Source organism: Bufo gargarizans, chromosome 3 (assembly GCF_014858855.1).
Source record: "Bufo gargarizans isolate SCDJY-AF-19 chromosome 3, ASM1485885v1, whole genome shotgun sequence".
Lineage (NCBI taxonomy): Eukaryota > Metazoa > Chordata > Amphibia > Anura > Bufonidae > Bufo > Bufo gargarizans.
The window spans coordinates 5,160,074-5,177,806 of NC_058082.1; the positions used below are offsets into that span (position 1 = coordinate 5,160,074).

Consider the following 17,733-nt stretch of genomic DNA (forward strand, 5'->3'; position numbering starts at 1 on the left):
TCACACCTGGGCGTTTTACAGCGCGTACGATCGCGCTGTAAAACGCCCGACGCTCAAAAAAGTACATGAGCGACTTTGGGGCGTTTTGACGCGCGTTTGTGGCCATAGGACACTGCAGTCAATCACACAAACGCGCGTCAAACGCGCGTTTACTATTACAAAAAACGCGCATAAAAATGCGCAACAAAAACGCGCGTGAAACGCGCGTTTGCGCAACGCTCAGGTGTGAACCCAGCCTAACAGGCTTACGTTAGGCCCAGGTGAGGCAGTTCTGTTATTGTTAGGTTCCTATCTGTGGAAACCACCTTGACGCCGGTAGATGGGCCCGACACACGTATGAAATATGTGCGCAAAGAGCTTTTATTTTTCATGTATAGTAGGTATAGTACCACTGTAATCCAGAATAATCCCTAATCCTGGGTTCTATTATTAACGTAAATAAAGCAGTAAACTGGCGGTAAATCCGTCGAAGTTATGAATAAGCGCCGGCCTCTCCTTAACTTCGGGGCATCCATCACCAGTCCTAAGTGTAAGAACGCTACTGAGCGACTGAAACAGGCATAGAAAATGGTAAATGGGACGGGTCTATCGCCCCATCCCCTCCCCCACCCACTGTAATACCAAACACATCCACTATACTCTGTACTGCTCTGTAATACCAAACACATCCACTATACACTGTACTGCTCTGTAATACCAAACACATCCACTATACACTGTACTGCTCTGTAATACCAAACACATCCACTATACACTGTACTGCTCTGTAATACCAAACACATCCACTATACACTGTACTGCTCTGTAATACCAAACACGTCCACTATACACTGTACTGCTCTGTAATACCAAACACATCCACTATACACTGTACTGCTCTGTAATACCAAACACGTCCACTATACACTGTACTGCTCTGTAATACCAAACACATCCGCTATACACTGTACTGCTCTGTAATACCAAACACATCCACTATACACTGTACTGCTCTGTAATACCAAGCACATCCACTATACACTGTACTGCTCTGTAATACCAAACACATCCTCTATACACTGTACTGCTCTGTAATACCAAACACATCCTCTATACACTGTACTGCTCTGTAATACCAAACACATCCACTATACACTGTACTGCTCTGTAATACCAAACACATCCGCTATACACTGTACTGCTCTGTAATACCAAACACATCCGCTATACACTGTACTGCTCTGTAATACCAAACACATCCACTATACACTGTACCTCTCTGTAATACCAAACACATCCACTATACACTGTACTGCTCTGTAATACCAAACATATCCTCTATACACTGTACTGCTCTGTAATACCAAACACATCCGCTATACACTGTACTGCTCTGTAATACCAAACACATCCACTATACACTGTACTGCTCTGTAATACCAAACACATCCGCTATACACTGTACTGCTCTGTACTTGGTGAGCTGTGAGGAGGTGGCAGCGCTCTCCTGAGCTCCGGTGAGTACAGCTGGGAGGTGCCAGGAGTCGGACCCCCACAGATCTCATATTAATGACGTGTCCTGGGGACATCAATATCCAGTTCCTGGATAACCCCTTTACATTCTTCAGCAGATCCCTATATGATAACATAAAGGTTCTGATGATCCCTTTAACACATCAGTTGATGAAAACACAATCAGTAATGTCCATCATGTCTGAGAAGAGCAGCGCTATCAGTAATACCTGCCCCCGCTGTATAACACATATTGGGAGCAGTGACCCCCTCCCCGGATAACACACAGGTAAGTGTTCCCGGACTGACCTCATCAGAACCTGCATTGTGCCTCCACATGGAGGAGGTGTCATATGTCCTGAGAGACATCTGGAGGGACAGGAAGGACACATCTGCTTCTATGGGGCGGATTATGGGTCTGAGCAACTCCCAGGTTATACAGAGCTGTAATATGTACATGAGCCCTTACCGCCATAGAGCGCTCATCTCTGCCTGTGCTACATTACAGCTGTATGGCGGTATTATTACTGATGACCCCGGCTGTAATTTACTCAGAATGGAGACGATTACTGCTCGTTATCAATAAGTAATAATCAATACCAGCAGAATCCAGAGAAACCCTGAATGTAGTGTAATGTCTCCTAATAATCCATCCCCCAAATAACTGACTGAGCGAGGGCCACATGTGTCCTGTAGTAATGTGAGGAGGAGAACGGGGGCCACAGGGGCCACAATAGATGGTGGAGGAAGGAGAATGGAGGCCACAATAGATGGTGGAGGAAGGAGACTGAGGGCCACAATAGATGGTGGAGAAAGGAAACTGCGGGCCACAATAGATGGTGGAGGAAGGAGACTGAGGGCCACAATAGATGGTGGAGAAAGGAGACTGAGGGCCACAGGGGCCACAATAGATGGTGGAGGAAGGAGACCGAGGTCCACAATAGATGGTGGACGAAGGAGACTGAGGGCCACATTAGATGGTGGAGGAATGAGAATGGAGGCCACAGGGACCCCAATAGATGGTGGTTGAAGGAGAATGGAGGCCACAGACTGAGGGCCACATTAGATGGTGGAGGAATGAGAATGGAGGCCACAGGGACCCCAATAGATGGTGGTCGAAGGAGAATGGAGGCCACAGGGACCACAACAGATGGTGGAGAAAGGAGAATGGAGGCCACAGGGACCACAATAGATGGTGGAGGAAGGAGAATGAAGGACACAGGGGCTAGAGACTGAGGGCCACAATAGATGGTGGTGGAATGAGACTGAGGGCCACAATAGATGGTGGAGGAAGGAGACTGAGGGCCACAATAGATGGTGGAGGAAGGAGACTGAGGGCCACAATAGATGGTGGAGGAAGGAGAATGGAGGCCACAAGCACCACAATAGATGGCGGAGGAAGGAGAATGGAGGACACAGGGGCCACAATAGATGTGGAGGAAGGAGAATTGAGGCCAGAGGGGCCACAATAGATGGTGGAACAAGGAGAATGGAGGCCACAGGGACCCCAATAGATGTTGGAGGAAGGAGACTGATGGCCTAAAATAGATGGAGGAGGAAGGAAAATGGAGGCCACAGACTGAGGGCCACAATAGATGATGGAGAAAGGAGAATGGAGGCCACAGGGACCAAAATAGATGGTGGAGGAAGTAGAATGGAGGCCACAGGGACCCCAATAAATGGTGGAGGAAGGAGAATGGAGGCCACAGGGACCCCAATAGATGGTGGAAGAAGGAGAATGTAGGCCACAGGGAGCCCAATAGATGGTGGAGGAAGGAGAATGGAGGCCACAGGGTCGATAATTGATGGTGGAGGAAGGAGAATGGAGACCACAGGGACCAAAAAAGATGGTGGAGAAAAGATAATGGAGGCCACAGGGACCAAAATAGATGGTGGAGGAAGGAGAATGGAGGACATAGGGGCCACAGACTGAGGGCCATAATAGATGATGGAGGAAGGAGAATGGAGGCCACAAGGACCACAATAGATGGCGGAGGAAGGAGACTGGAGGCCACAAGGACCACAATAGATGAGGGAGGAAGGAGAATGGAGGCCACAATAGATGGAGGAAGGACAATGGGGGCCACAGACTGAGGGCCACAGATGATGGAGGAAGGAGAGCTCTCAGCAGCTGATGACGCTGACACAAGTTCCTCCAGCTTTATGACTATTGTACATTCAGGTGCTGCCATCATCACTGATTTATGACATGCCATAAAGTGAGGACACTCCTCAGGGTTCTGGATTTCTAGGACATGGACATATCATACAGCTGCCGCCATTCCTGACATCCACCACACACAAGAGGCGGCTTCTAGTGATGACATTTATGGATTTTACTAACAGCCGGGGACATTTTCTCTCCACAGTCACAATCTACAGACTTTATACTAACGCTCTGTGGACGCCTCACCCACATCTCATCTTCTTATTCTTACAGATTGGGCTTTATTGATCTACCAGACACTTCCTGCATCCAGTTGGCATCTGTAATAAGGAATAACCCGTCCCTGAAGATACTGGACCTGATTGGTAACAGTCTGTCTGGTCCTCACTTCAGTGACTTGATGGAGGCTCTGTCCAGTCCGGCCTGCAGGATAGAGACATTACGGTGAGTATAAGAGATGTGTACAGGACGGAGACATGTGGGGCACACGTTATACATGGAGCTTATTCTACCGGGTGGGCCATTTATATGGATACACCTTAATAAAATGGGAATGGTTGGTGATATTAACTTCCTGTTTGTGGCACATTAGTATATGTGAGGGGGGAAACTTTTCAAGATGGGTGGTGACCATGGTGGCCATTTTGAAGTCGGACATTTTGAATCCAACGTTTGTTTTTCAATAGGAAGAGGGTCATGTGACACATCAAACTTATTGGGAATTTCGCAAAAAAAACTATTGTGTGCTTGGTTTTAACGTAACTTTATTCTTTCATGAGTTATTTACAAGTTTGTGACCACTTATAAAATGTGTTCAATGTGCTGCCCATTGTGTTGGATTGTCAATGCAACCCTCTTCTCCCACTCTTCACACACTGATAGCAACACCGCAGGAGAAATGCTAGCACAGGCTTCCAGTATCCGTAATTTCAGGTGCTGCACATCTCGTATCTTCACAGCATAGACAATTGCCTTTAGATGACCCCAAAGATAAAAGCCGGTGTGCCAAAACTGACATGACGACCCTATCCTGAGGATCGGTACAATTACAGCAATACCACATTTACAGTTGGAAGAAAAAGTATGTGAACCCTTTGGATTTATATGGATTTCTGCACAAATTGGTCATAAAATGTGATCTGATCTTCATCTAAGTCACAACAATAGACAATCACAGTCTGCTTAACTAATAACACACAAAGAGTTAAATGTTACCATATTTTTATTGAACATACCATGTAAACATTCACAGTGCAGGTGGAGAAAGTATGTGAACCCTTGGATTTAATAACTGGTTGAACCTCTTTTGGCAGCAATAACTTTAAAGGGCTTCTGTCACCCCACTAAACGCATTTTTTTTTTGTCTACTTATAATCCCTTTCCTGCCATATTGCCATACATTATGTTATTAATAATTTTCATTCAGTAGATTTAGCCAAAAACTAACTTTTATGATATGCTAATTAGCTTTCTACCAGCAAGTAGGGCGTCTACTTGCTGGTAGCAGCCGCAGAAAACCGCCCCCTCCTTGTGTTGATTGACAGGGCCAGCTAATCTCCTCCTCCAGCCGGCCCTGTCAGCTTTTCAAAAATCGCGCGCCTGTGTTGATTCCGCGCAGGCGCTCTGAGATAAGGAGGCTCGCCTCCTCAGCACTCCCTCAGTGTGCCTGCGCCGATGACGTCACCGAAAGAGAAGACGTCATCGGCGCAGGCGCACTGAGGGGGCGAGCCTCCTTATGTCAGAGCGCCTGCGCGGAATCAACACAGGCGCGCGACTTTTGAAAAGCTGACAGGGCTGGCCGGAGGAGGAGATCGCGGCTGGCCCTGTCAATCAACACAAGGAGGGGGCGGTTTTCTGCGGCTGCTACCAGCAAGTAGACGCCCTACTTGCTGGTAGAAAGCTAATTAGCATATCATAAAAGTACGTTTTTGGCTAAATCTACTGAATGAAAATTATTAATAACATAATGTATGTCAATATGGCAGGAAAGGGATTATAAGTAGACAAAAAAAAAAATGCGTTTAGTGGGGTGACAGAAGCCCTTTAACCAAACGTTTCCTGTAGTTGCAGATCAGACGTGCACAATAGGCAGGAGTAATTCTTGACCATTCCTCTTTACAGAACTGTTTCAGTTCAGCAATATTCTTGGGATGTCTGGTGTGAATCGCTTTCTTGAGGTCCTGCCCCAGCATCTCAATCGGGTTGAGGTCAGGACTCTGACTGGGCCACTCCAGAAGGCGTATTTTCTTCTGTTTAAGCCATTCTTTTGTTGATTTACATCTATGCTTTGGGTCGTTGTTCTGTTGCAACACCCATCTTCTGTTGAGCTTCAGCTGATGGACAGATGGCCTTAAGTTCTCCTGCAAAATGTCTTGATAAACTTGGGAATTTATTTTTCCTTCGATGATAGCAATCCGTCCAGGCCCTGACGCTGCAAAGCAGCCCCAAACCAGACTTTTGTAAGTCTTTAGCTGACACTCTAGGATTCTTCTTCACCTCATTGAGCAGTCTGCGCTGTGCTCTTGCAGTCATCTTTACAGGACGGCCACTCCTAGGGACAGTAGCAGCAGTGCTGAACATTCTCCATTTATAGACAATTTGTCTTACCGTGGACTGATGAACAGCAAGGCTTTTGGAGATACTTTTATAACCCTTTCCAGCTTTATGAAAGTCAACAATACTTAATCGTAGGTCTTCTGAGAGCTCTTTTGTGCGAGGCATCGTTCACATCAGGCAATGCTTCTTATGAAAAGCAAACCCAGAACTGGTGTGTGTTTTTTATAGGGCAGGGCAGCTGTAACCAACACCTCCAATCTCATCTCATTGATTGGACTCCAGTTGGCTGACACCTCACTCCAATTAGCTCTTGGAGATGTCATTAGTCTAGGGGTTCACATACTTTTTGCACCTGCACTGTGAATGTTTACATGGTGTGTTCAATAAAAACATGGTAACATTTAATTCTTTGTGTGTTATTAGTTTAAGCAGACTGTGATTGTCTATTGTTGTGATTCAGATGAAGATCAGATCACATTTTATGACCAATTTGTGCAGAAATCCATATCATTCCAAAGGGTTCACATACTTTTTCTTGCAACTGTATAAGGTTTCTTTTAAATTTTACTATTTTTAAAGTAATAAAAATCTTTGAAAAATCTGAATGTCCTTCCCGGCCAAATCCTGACCCCATGGCCGCTTTCTATTTCCATCTACAGGGCTGAGGCTTGTTTTTTGCCGGGCGAGCTGTAGTTTTTATTGGTGCCATATTGGGTCACAAATAACTTTTTGATCTTTTTATTTTCTTATTATTTTCAGGGGGTGAAGTGACCAAAAAACAGCGATCGCTGTGCAGAATAATCACTTGTACATTTTAATAGTTCGGACATTTTCGGATGCGGCGACACCAATTATGTTTATTTTTTATTCTTTATTTTTAGATGTACAAACCGGATTCCCAAAAAGTTGGGACACTATACAAATTGTGAATAAAAACTGAATGCAATGATGTGGAGGTGCCAACTTCTAATATTTTTTTTCAGAATAGTACATAAATCATGGAACAAAAGTTTAAACTGAGAAAATGTACCATTTTAAGGTAAAAATATGTTGAATCAGAATTTCATGGTGTCAACAAATCCCCAAAAAGTTGGGACAAGGCCATTTTCACCACTGTGTGGCATCTCCCCTTCTTCTTACAACACTCAACAGACGTCTGGGGACCGAGGAGACCAGTTTCTCAGGTTTAGAAATAGGAATGCTCTCCCATTCTTGTCTAATACAGGCCTCTAACTGTTCCATCGTCTTGGGCCTTCTTGCACCTTCCTCTTTATGATGGGCCAAATGTTCTCTACAGGTGAAAGATCTGGACTGCAGACCGGCCATTTCAGTACCCGGATCGTTCTCCTACGCAGCCATGATGTTGTGATTGATGCAGAATGTGGTCTGGCATTATCTTGTTGAAAAATGCAGGGTCTTCCCTGAAAGAGATGACGTCTGGATGGGAGCAGATGTTGTTCTAGAACCTGAAAATATTTTTCTGCATTGATGGTGCCTTTCCAGACATGCGAGCTGCCCATGCCACACGCACTCATGCAACCCCATACCATCAGAGATGCAGGCTTCTGAACTGAGCGTTGATAACAACTTGGGTTGTCCTTGTCCTCTTTGGTCCGGATGACATGGCGTCCCAGATTTCCAAAAAGAACTTCGAATCGTGACTCGTCTGACCACAGAACAGTCTTCCATTTTGCCACACTTCATTGTAAATGATCCCTGGCCCAGTGAAAACGCCTGAGCTTGTGGACCTTGCTTCGAAATGGCTTCTTCTTTGCACTGTACAGTTTCAGCTGGCAGCGGCAGATGGCACGGTGGATTGTGTTCACTGACAATGGTTTCTGGAAGTATTCCTGAGCCCATTCTGTGATTTCCTTTACAGTAGCATTCCTGTTTGTGGTCAGTGTCGCTTAAGGGCCTATGGTTTTCGGCCTTGACCCTTACGCACAGAGATTGTTCCAGATTCTCTGAATCTGCGGATGATGTTATGCACAGTTGATGATGATAGATGCAAAGTCTTTGCAATTTTTTGCTGGGTAACACCTTTCTGATATTGCTCCACTATCTTTCTGCGCAACATTGTGGGAATTAGTGATCCTCTACCCCAGTGTTTCCCAACCAGTGTGCCTCCAGCTGTTGCAAAACTACAACTCCCAGCATGTCCGCACAGCCAAAGGCTGTCCAGGCATGCTGGGAGTTGTAGTTTTGCAACAGCTGGAGGCACACTGGTTGGGAAACACTGCTCTACCCATCTTGGCTTCTGAGAGACACTGCCACTCTGAGAAGCTCTTTTTATACCCAATCATGTTGCCAATTGACCTAATTAGTGTTAATTGGTCTTCCAGCTCTTCGTTATGCTCAAATTTACTTTTTCCAGCCTCTTATTGCTACTTGTCCCAACTTTTTTGGGATTTGTTGACACCGTAAAAATTTGAATCAACGTATTTTTCCTTTAAAATGATACATTTACTCGGATTAAACGTTTGATCTGTCATCTACGTTCTATTACAAATAAAATATTGACATTTGCCACCTCGACGTTATTGCATTCAGTTTTTATTCACAATTTGTTTAGTGTCCCAACTTTTTGGAATCCGGTTTGTAAAATTGGGAAATTTGTATTGGGAATTTGTATTTTTTAAAGATTTTTTTTAGTTTTTTTCTCTTTTAACTGTAATAGTAACTGTAATGCACTTTCTATGCAGTGGATGAGAACAGACAGAACGCGATGGCGCCTGCGGTTTATATGGCGACTATACGGAGTTCTGTATGTCTCCGTTCCTGCACTGACCCGCGGGGTGTGGACAGACAAGGGTATATGAGGAAACACAGGGAAATCTATGGACACGTGAGCGGTCCACGGAGGACACGGACAGATCACTGGCGTGTTAATCCGCCCGTACGGGGTCAGAACTCAGCCGCACTTCAGAAATGTTTTACATGTTTTAAAAGTAGTAAAGAAAAAAAGACTAAAAAAACGCAGCAACATCAGCAGGTGACAGAACAGATTTTGTCAATTTTCAGCCGCGTTTCTTTCTGGACGTCTGTGAAATGTCCTGTCCTGAGGACGGCGATACAGATGAATTTGGAGATGAGCGCTTCCACAATGGAAGCTCTCATCTCCACTCCTGCTGCCTCCAGTCCAGACAGAAAGGGCCCCCCTCCGGCCCTGGGCTCTGCTGACAGTACCCCCCTCTTCTGTCCTGAGGTATGTGCCCCGTGCGGTCGCACCCCTCGCCCGCCTCTAGAAACGGCCCTGGTCACAGTTGCACATCCTTAAAGCTAGCATGCTGGCAGCTCACCCTAACAGGCTTGCGTTAGGCCCAGGCGAGGCAGTTCTGTTAGTGTTAGCTACCTATATGTGGAAACCACCTTGACGACGGTAGATGGGCCCGACACACGTATGATCAAATATGTGCGCAAAGAGCTTTTATTTTTCATGTATAGTAGGTATAGTACCACTGTAATCCAGAATAATCCCTAATCCTGGGTTATATTATTAACGTAAATACAGCCGTAAACTGGCGGTAAATCTGTTGAAGTTAGGAATACGCGCCGACCTCTCCTTAACTTCGGGGCATCCATCGCCAGTCCTAAGTGTAAGACCGCTACTGAGCCACTGAAACAGGCATAAAAAATGGTAAATGGGACGGGTCTGCCGGCCCATCCCTTCCCCCACCCACTGTAATACCATACACATGCACTATACACTGTACTGCTCTGTAATACCAAACACATCCACTATACACTGTACTTCTCTGTAATACCAAACACATCCACTATACACTGTACTGCTCTGTAATACCAAACACATCCACTATACACTGTACTGCTCTGTAATACCAAACACATCCACTATACACTGTACTTCTCTATAATACCAAACACATCTACTATACACTGTACTGCTCTGTAATACCAAACATATCTTCTATACACTGTACTGCTCTGTAATACCAAACACATCCACTATATACTGTACTGCTCTGTAATACCAAGCATATCTACTATACACTGTACTGCTCTGTAATACCAAACATATCTTCTATACACTGTACTGCGCTGTAATACCAAACACATCCACTATATACTGTTCTGCACTGTAATACCAAACACATCCGCTATACACTGTACTGCTCAGTAATACCAAACACATCCACTATACACTGTACTGCTCTGTAATACCAAACACATCCACTATTCACTGTACTGCTCTGTAATACCAAACACATCCACTATTCACTGTACTGCTCTGTAATACCAAACAAATCCACTATACACTGTACTGCTCTGTAATACCAAACACATCCTCTATACACTGTACTGCTCTTTAATACCAAACACATCCTCTATACACTGTACTGCTCTTTAATACCAAACACATCCACTATAAACTGTACTGCTCTTTAATACCAAACACATCCACTATACACTGTACTGCTCTGTAATACCAAACAGATCCACTATACAGTGTACTGCTCTGTAATACCAATCATATCTTCTATACACTGTACTGCTCTGTAATACCATACACATCCACTATACACTGTACTGCTCTGTAATACCAAACACATCCACTATACACTGTACTGCTCTGTAATACCAAACACATCCACTATACACTGTACTGCTCTGTAATACCAAACACATCCACTATACACTGTACTGCTCTGTAATACCAAACACATCCACTATACACTGTACTGCTCTGTAATACCAAACACATCCACTATAAACTGTACTGCTCTGTAATACCAAACACATCCACTATACACTGTACTGCTCTGTAATACCAAACACATCCACTATACACTGTACTGCTCTGTAATACCAAACACATCCGCTATACACTGTACTGCACTGTAATACCAAACACATCCACTATACACTGTACTGCTGTGTAATACCAAACACATCCACTATACACTGTACTGCTCTGTAATACCAAACACATCCGCTATACACTGTACTGCTCTGTAATACCAAACACATCCACTATACACTGTACTGCTCTGTAATACCAAACACATCCACTATACACTGTACTGCTCTGTTATACCAAACACATCCGTTATAGAGAGAAAATTTGGGGGTCACTCAATATATGTCAAATAATGGACAGATGTATAAAGGTTTATGAAAAATACTTTATCAAATATACTCGCTAGACATAGTTAAAAAATTATAACATACTTAATAATAAAAAACACAATTCATGATAAAAAACATAGTAATATTAGACGGCAAGTGATATATGGTGGAAAAATGTGCAAATCAGCAAATTAGCAGCGACTCCAATTGTTTAGTGGGTTGATTGGTTGTTGACCACACTCTCAATAGGAATTGGATGCATACATTATGTATATGGCAGTAGTGTCCACACAATGGGGCTTATTCTTAGTCTCTCCTAGGTTTCTTACTCATAAACTAGATGAGGAAAGGGCCAGATGTCAAGCAATCCTCCTATCTAGGGAGACAAATCAGTTGGATGCATGCAATGTGTGTATCATCATGGTATCCACACAGTAGGGCTCAATTGTGTCCACACATTATGGTTCAGTTTTGAAATCTCTCAAGATTTTGCCACATATGCTAGATGGGAAAAAGTCAATTGACAGACAATATTCTTATTAGTGCAATGCAGTACTTTACCGCTCCTGGCGTTTGTTTGTGCCGATCCGCTTGTACCGGGTGCAGTTAATCTTTGTTGTAACCTGCAAGGGCCTGTATGGTGTTGATCTTGGTCTCTGCTGCGACCTGCAAGGACCTGTGTGGCGTCCCACGTGGTTCTCGAGCAGGTCACGTGATCGGGATTTTGGGCGGAGCTCTATTCCATTTGGATACAAAGGTCTTTTTTCAAAGTATTGTTAGATTTCCCGGATGTATATTCATGAGAACCAGAGCGTTCTTTCTTGATAGCTCTTCCTTAATGTTTCCCCACTGTTGTTTACCAAACGCGTTTCGGGGTAGAAACACGCCTTCCTCAGTGGTTTCAACAGTGGTGTTCAGAGCTCTTCCTTTTATATGGTATCATGGATACTGCAATGTATGCTGGGACAGTGAGGGATTTTTTAAAATCATGGATATGGATCCCGTTATATTGCACTGGGATTCGTATGTGGGTTCATAATAAAACCTTATCCATCATTGTTCTGCACCCATTCGCATTCATGGTTTCCATTATAGCATCCTAAGCATAATTGTGTATACACTCACCTAAAGAATTATTAGGAACAGCATACTAATACGGTGTTGGACCCCCTTTTGCCTTCAGAACTGCCTTAATTCTACGTGGCATTGATTCAACAAGGTGCTGATGGCATTCTTTAGAAATGTTGGCCCATATTGATAGGATAGCATCTTGCAGTTGATGGAGATTTGAGGGATGCACATCCAGGGCACGAAGCTTCCACCACATCCCAAAGATGCTCTATTGGGTTGAGATCTGGAGACTGTGGGGGCCATTTTAGTACAGTGAACTCATTGTCATGTTCAAGACACCATTTTTCCAGTCTTCAACAGTCCAATTTTGGTGAGCTTGTGCAAATTGTAGCCTCTTTTTCCTATTTGTAGTGGAGATGAGTGGTACCCGGTGGGGTCTTCTGCTGTTGTAGCCCATCCGCCTCAAGGTTGTGCGTGTTGTGGCTTCACAAATGCTTTGCTGCAGACCTCGGATGTAACGAGTGGTTATTTCAGTCAACGTTGCTCTTCTATCAGCTTGAATCAGTCGGCCCATTCTCCTCTGACCTCCGGCATCCACAAGGCATTTTCGCCCACAGGACGGCCGCATACTGGAGGTTTTTCCCTTTTCACACCATTCTTTGTAAACCCTAGAAATGGTTGTGCGTGAAAATCCCAGTAACTGAGCAGATTGTGAAATACTCAGACCAGCCCGTCTGGCACCAAAAACCATGCCACGCTCAAAATTGCTTAAATCACCTTTCTTTCCCATTCTGACATTCAGTTTGGAGTTCAGGAGATTGTCTTGACCAGGACCACAACCCTACAAGCATCGAAGCAACTGCCATGTGATTGGTTGACTAGATAATCGCATTAATGAGAAATAGAACAGGTGTTCCTAATAATTCTTTAGGTGAGTGTATATCAATTGGCCTTTTACAATATTTTTTCCACCATAAAATAAAGAAAAGGGGCTTAACACATATATAAACATAAAACATGAGACCATCAATATAAGACATTGTAAGGTGTCAATCTACATGAGAATTTATTTTTTTTTAAACGCATATGCGGTTTCTGTGCGTTTTTCTATGTGTTTTTTCCGAAATAAGTGCCAAAAAGTGAAGGACCGTATTTTTCGCCCTATAGGACGCACCGGCCCATAAGACGCACCTAGGTTTTTGGGGAGGAAAATAGGAAAAAAATGATTTTTAACCAAAAGGTGTGCTTTTGGTGGGTTTGGAACTAATGGTGGTCTGTGGGTGGCACTATTACTGGGGATCTGTGAAGGACACTGTTATGGGGGGGATCTGTGGATGACGGACACTGTTATGGGGGGGATCTGTGGATGACGGACACTGTTATGGGGGGGATCTGTGGATGACGGACACTGTTATGGGGGGGATCTGTGGATGACGGACACTATTATGGGGGGATCTGTGGGTGGCACTGTTACAGGGGGGATCTGTGGGTGGCACTGTTATATATGTGCCATCCACAGACCCTCCACCCCATAACAGTGCCATCCACAGCCCCCCAGCCCATAACAGTGGCATCCACAGACCCCCCCCCCTTAACTGTGCCATCCACGGATCAGCTCGATTAAACCACCCGCCGCCGCCTCTGCCGCCTGTATACTAATAATAAATGTCTTATTCAATTAAAATATATTACATATGCCCCCTTACTCCTATATTGCTAATCGTACCTTAAATCCTATTCCTAGGTGCTGTAATGCAGGCCGGGCGGCCGGCGAGTCACTCGCTGACGTCACTTGCCTGCGCCGCCTGCTTCATTCATAAAGTAGGCGGCGCAGGCACGTGACATCAAGGAGTTACGCTGCCGCCCGCCCAGCCTGCATTACAGCACCTAGGAATAGGATTTAAGGTACGATTAGCAATATAGGAGTAAGGGGGCATATCTAATATATTTTAATTGAATAAGACATTTAATATTATTAACCGGCGGGGCGGGGCTATAGTACATTGATTGCACCGCCCCGCCGCTATTCCCGGCCCCCAGCTCCTCCTCCCAGTCCCTCCCCCGGCCCCCGCTCACTCTACATCGCATCCAGCGATGTTAAATTGTCAGCATTCGCCCCATAAGGCGCAGGGGGGAAAAGTGCGTCTTATGGGGCGAAAAATACGGTATATATACCAGTTGGTATCAAAAACCTTTTGTGGCGGAACCCGCCTCGCCACTGGGCATTGGAGAGGCCTGGCTGCCCGCCTCCTACCTGCTGACTATGGCCCCTGGTAAATTGGTACGTTTGAATGCAATATTTGGGCATGTGGTCTTTTATATTGCTGCTACTGGCCCTTTAATGGCCATCCGTGGACATATTATGACTTTTAGGAACAATGCCCTTTAAGACTGTGTAGCAGATTGCATTCGGGCTGTCTTTAATATTATGTATGTTATTGTGGGTTTGGTTGGATCGTATTGCTGTGTATTGTAAACTGTATATATCTTGCTCTTACTGTAATGTTTGCATGTTACAGGCATTGATGTTCTGTGCCTCTTCTCCTCCCCCTTTTTCCTGTCCCATTGTTTCCCCAGCAATGTGTTGTCGCAGGGACACCAGTTTAAACCAGCTGCTCTGTCCCTCCTCCATCTCCCATCAGCTCGTGCTATTGTCTGGCCCCCACCCTTCCTTGTACCAGAGTCCTCTAGGTGCCCTATTGTATGTAAATGAGGCTATTGGGGAGTTTAAAGTAGGTGTGCTGTGTCTAAATAAAGTTGAGTTCCTGTTTTAACCCTCATGGTGAAGTGTTGTCTCATTCTTGGGGGAGGATTTATTGCATGCTGTCCCAGTTTGACTGCTAGGAGTGTAAACCTATTTGTATGATTTTCCTATTCAACTGCCTACAGCATTCATATGCTTGAAGAGGATTTATATGCTTCTTCGGTTCGGTGATTGTGGTGTCTGCCAGAGTGCTTGGAACCCTCAGGAAAACGCTAGGAGCATCTGTCAACGGAGGTACTCGGTCTAGGGGTGCCAGGTGATCCATTACATTAGTGGCAAGCAGTGGGATGGCGTCCTGGTGTGAGAGGAACAACACCCTGGAGACACAGGAATTATTATGGAGCGGCATAGAACCAGCGAGTCCCTGGACAACGCTCGAGGTAGAAAAGGAATGTAACCGGAGGTTACAGAACCTCTTGGCACCACTGGTCAAGGTAATAGGAGAGGCAACCAGGTTGGACTGCAGAGAGAGCGCCCGACAAGAGATGTGGGAAGAAACCCTAGAAGGTGTCCAGCGTTGGCGAGGTGAGCGTCTTCCCAGCAAGGAGGAGCGGTTACAAGCCAGAGTGGCCCTACGAATACCTATGCTGGGAGAACAGGCCCAGGAGGAATTGGTGAGGCAACTTAATTCACTGGCATGGAGGGAACTGGGTCTCAATGATGCATACCAAGCGCTACGTTGGTACGCGGTTCAGCGGGTTCCCGGAATGGCCAAATTTGACAAACCCGAGGGCAAGGATTATAATGGCCCTGGCTTATTATGGGGGGCCTTTGCAGAACCGGAATTTGAGAGTGCGGCAGAGGCACGGCTTTGGGACATATTTGACTACAGAGAGGCCGTGCTGGATCTCCCTATGGCCGAAGACCTAAGGCCAGACCTGATTGAACTGGCTGTCCAGGAATGGGAACTGGAGCAGGATTACCAGCACCTGGTCAGCTCCAGTCAGTCACCCTATACCCTGCAAGTACCACCAGAGCAGTGGGAGATCGAACAGAATTATGCGGACTTATATGATCAAGTGACACCGCCTGTCTCTAACCTGATGGGGCTTATGGACTGTACACCATTGGGAGCGTGGAGTTTCGTTCCCCCTCCCCAACAACTAAGCCCGTCATCAGGAGACCTGCATTCGGTACTTCCTACTCCCCAACCAGCCCCAGAAATGAGGGACCTTATCGACTGGTCCTGGGAAGACCCACAGATGGCAGCTGGAGATGGGACCGAGATCTCTCTACCGGCCCTACAGGGGTACTGGGCAGCCGGCCCAGATCTCCAACTCCAGATGGGGGTAATACAGGGAGAGAAGTGTGTCGTCCTTCCTTCCCAGCGGCAGAGTGCTTTACAGGGAGTGGAGACAGCCGGTCTCACTCCACAGCGGCAGTGTGAACTACAGGGAGTGGAGACAGCCGGTCTCACTCCACAGCGGCAGTGTGCTTTACAGGGAGGGGAGACAGTCGGTCTCTCTCCCCAACAGCAGCAGTACCAGGAGGAGGAGGTAAGCAACCCCTCCCCTCCACAGCCAAATCCAAACCAGGTACTGGGGTCAGTAGAGGAGTTGTTAGCCCCCTCTGGCCCCCTCCCAGCAGAAGCCGCTGGCCTCTGCCCTACTTGTCCCCTTACTACCCAGCAGGACTGTACTCCAGTCCCTCCAGCAGAAGAGCTGGCATCCGGGCAGAGCGCCGCTAGCCTCTGCTCCACCGACCCCCTTGTTACAGGACTAGCTTGTACCCCCTCTCCCCAGCGGCTGAAAGTGTGTAAGGGAGAGGAGTTTGTTACCCCTTCCCCCCAGCAACAGCTTTGTTCAACCAGGGGAGAGGGCACCCTGGTTACCTTCCCCCCAAGCCATGGATCTACAACTGGGCACAAGCGGCAGGGGGCCATAGGGACAACTACACCCTTTGAGAAAGGCCGGCTGACTATCAGAGCCCCAGACCGCCTGGAGGTCTGGAGTCTGGATAGTCTCAATGGGAAAGGGGAGAAATGTGGCGGAACCCGCCTCGCCACTGGGCATTGGAGAGGCCTGGCTGCCCGCCTCCTACCTGCTGACTATGGCCCCTGGTAAATTGGTACGTTTGAATGCAATATTTGGGCATGTGGTCTTTTATATTGCTGCTACTGGCCCTTTAATGGCCATCCGTGGACATATTATGACTTTTAGGAACAATGCCCTTTGCAATCTGCTACACAGTCTTATTCAGGCTGTCTTTAACCACTTCAGCCCCGCTAGGTGAAACCCCCTTCATGACCAGGCCACTTTTTACACTTCGGCACTACACTACTTTCACCGTTTATCGCTCGGTCATGCAACTTACCACCCAAATGAATTTTACCTCCTTTTCTTCTCACTAATGGAGCTTTCATTTGGTGGTATTTTATTGCTGCTGACATTTTTACTTTTTTTGTTATTAATCAAAATGTAACGATTTTTTTGCAAAAAAATGACATTTTTCACTTTCAGCTGTGAAATTTGCAAAAAAAAACGACATCCATATATAAATTTTTCGCTAAATTTATAGTTCTACATGTCTTTGATAAAAAAAAAATGTTTGGGCAAAAAAAAAATGGTTTGGATAAAAGTTATAGCGTTTACAAACT

At 45.7% G+C, this 17,733-nt stretch overlaps 1 protein-coding gene across 7 annotated transcripts in view; it reads left to right on the plus strand.

Moving 5' to 3' along the window:
- The window catches only part of LOC122932527 (NACHT, LRR and PYD domains-containing protein 12-like), a 343,399-nt gene that overhangs the window by 183,015 nt on the left and 142,651 nt on the right, over window positions 1-17,733 (plus strand). For all 7 annotated transcript variants that reach the window (XR_006388313.1, XM_044286994.1, XM_044286999.1 and 4 more), the window contains one exon: window positions 3,932-4,102. Coding sequence is in view for 6 of the 7 variants with exons in the window: in XM_044286994.1 (XP_044142929.1) it covers window positions 3,932-4,102 (171 nt within the window). In the remaining variant the exon portion in view is untranslated. The remainder of the gene's footprint in view (window positions 1-3,931; window positions 4,103-17,733) is intronic.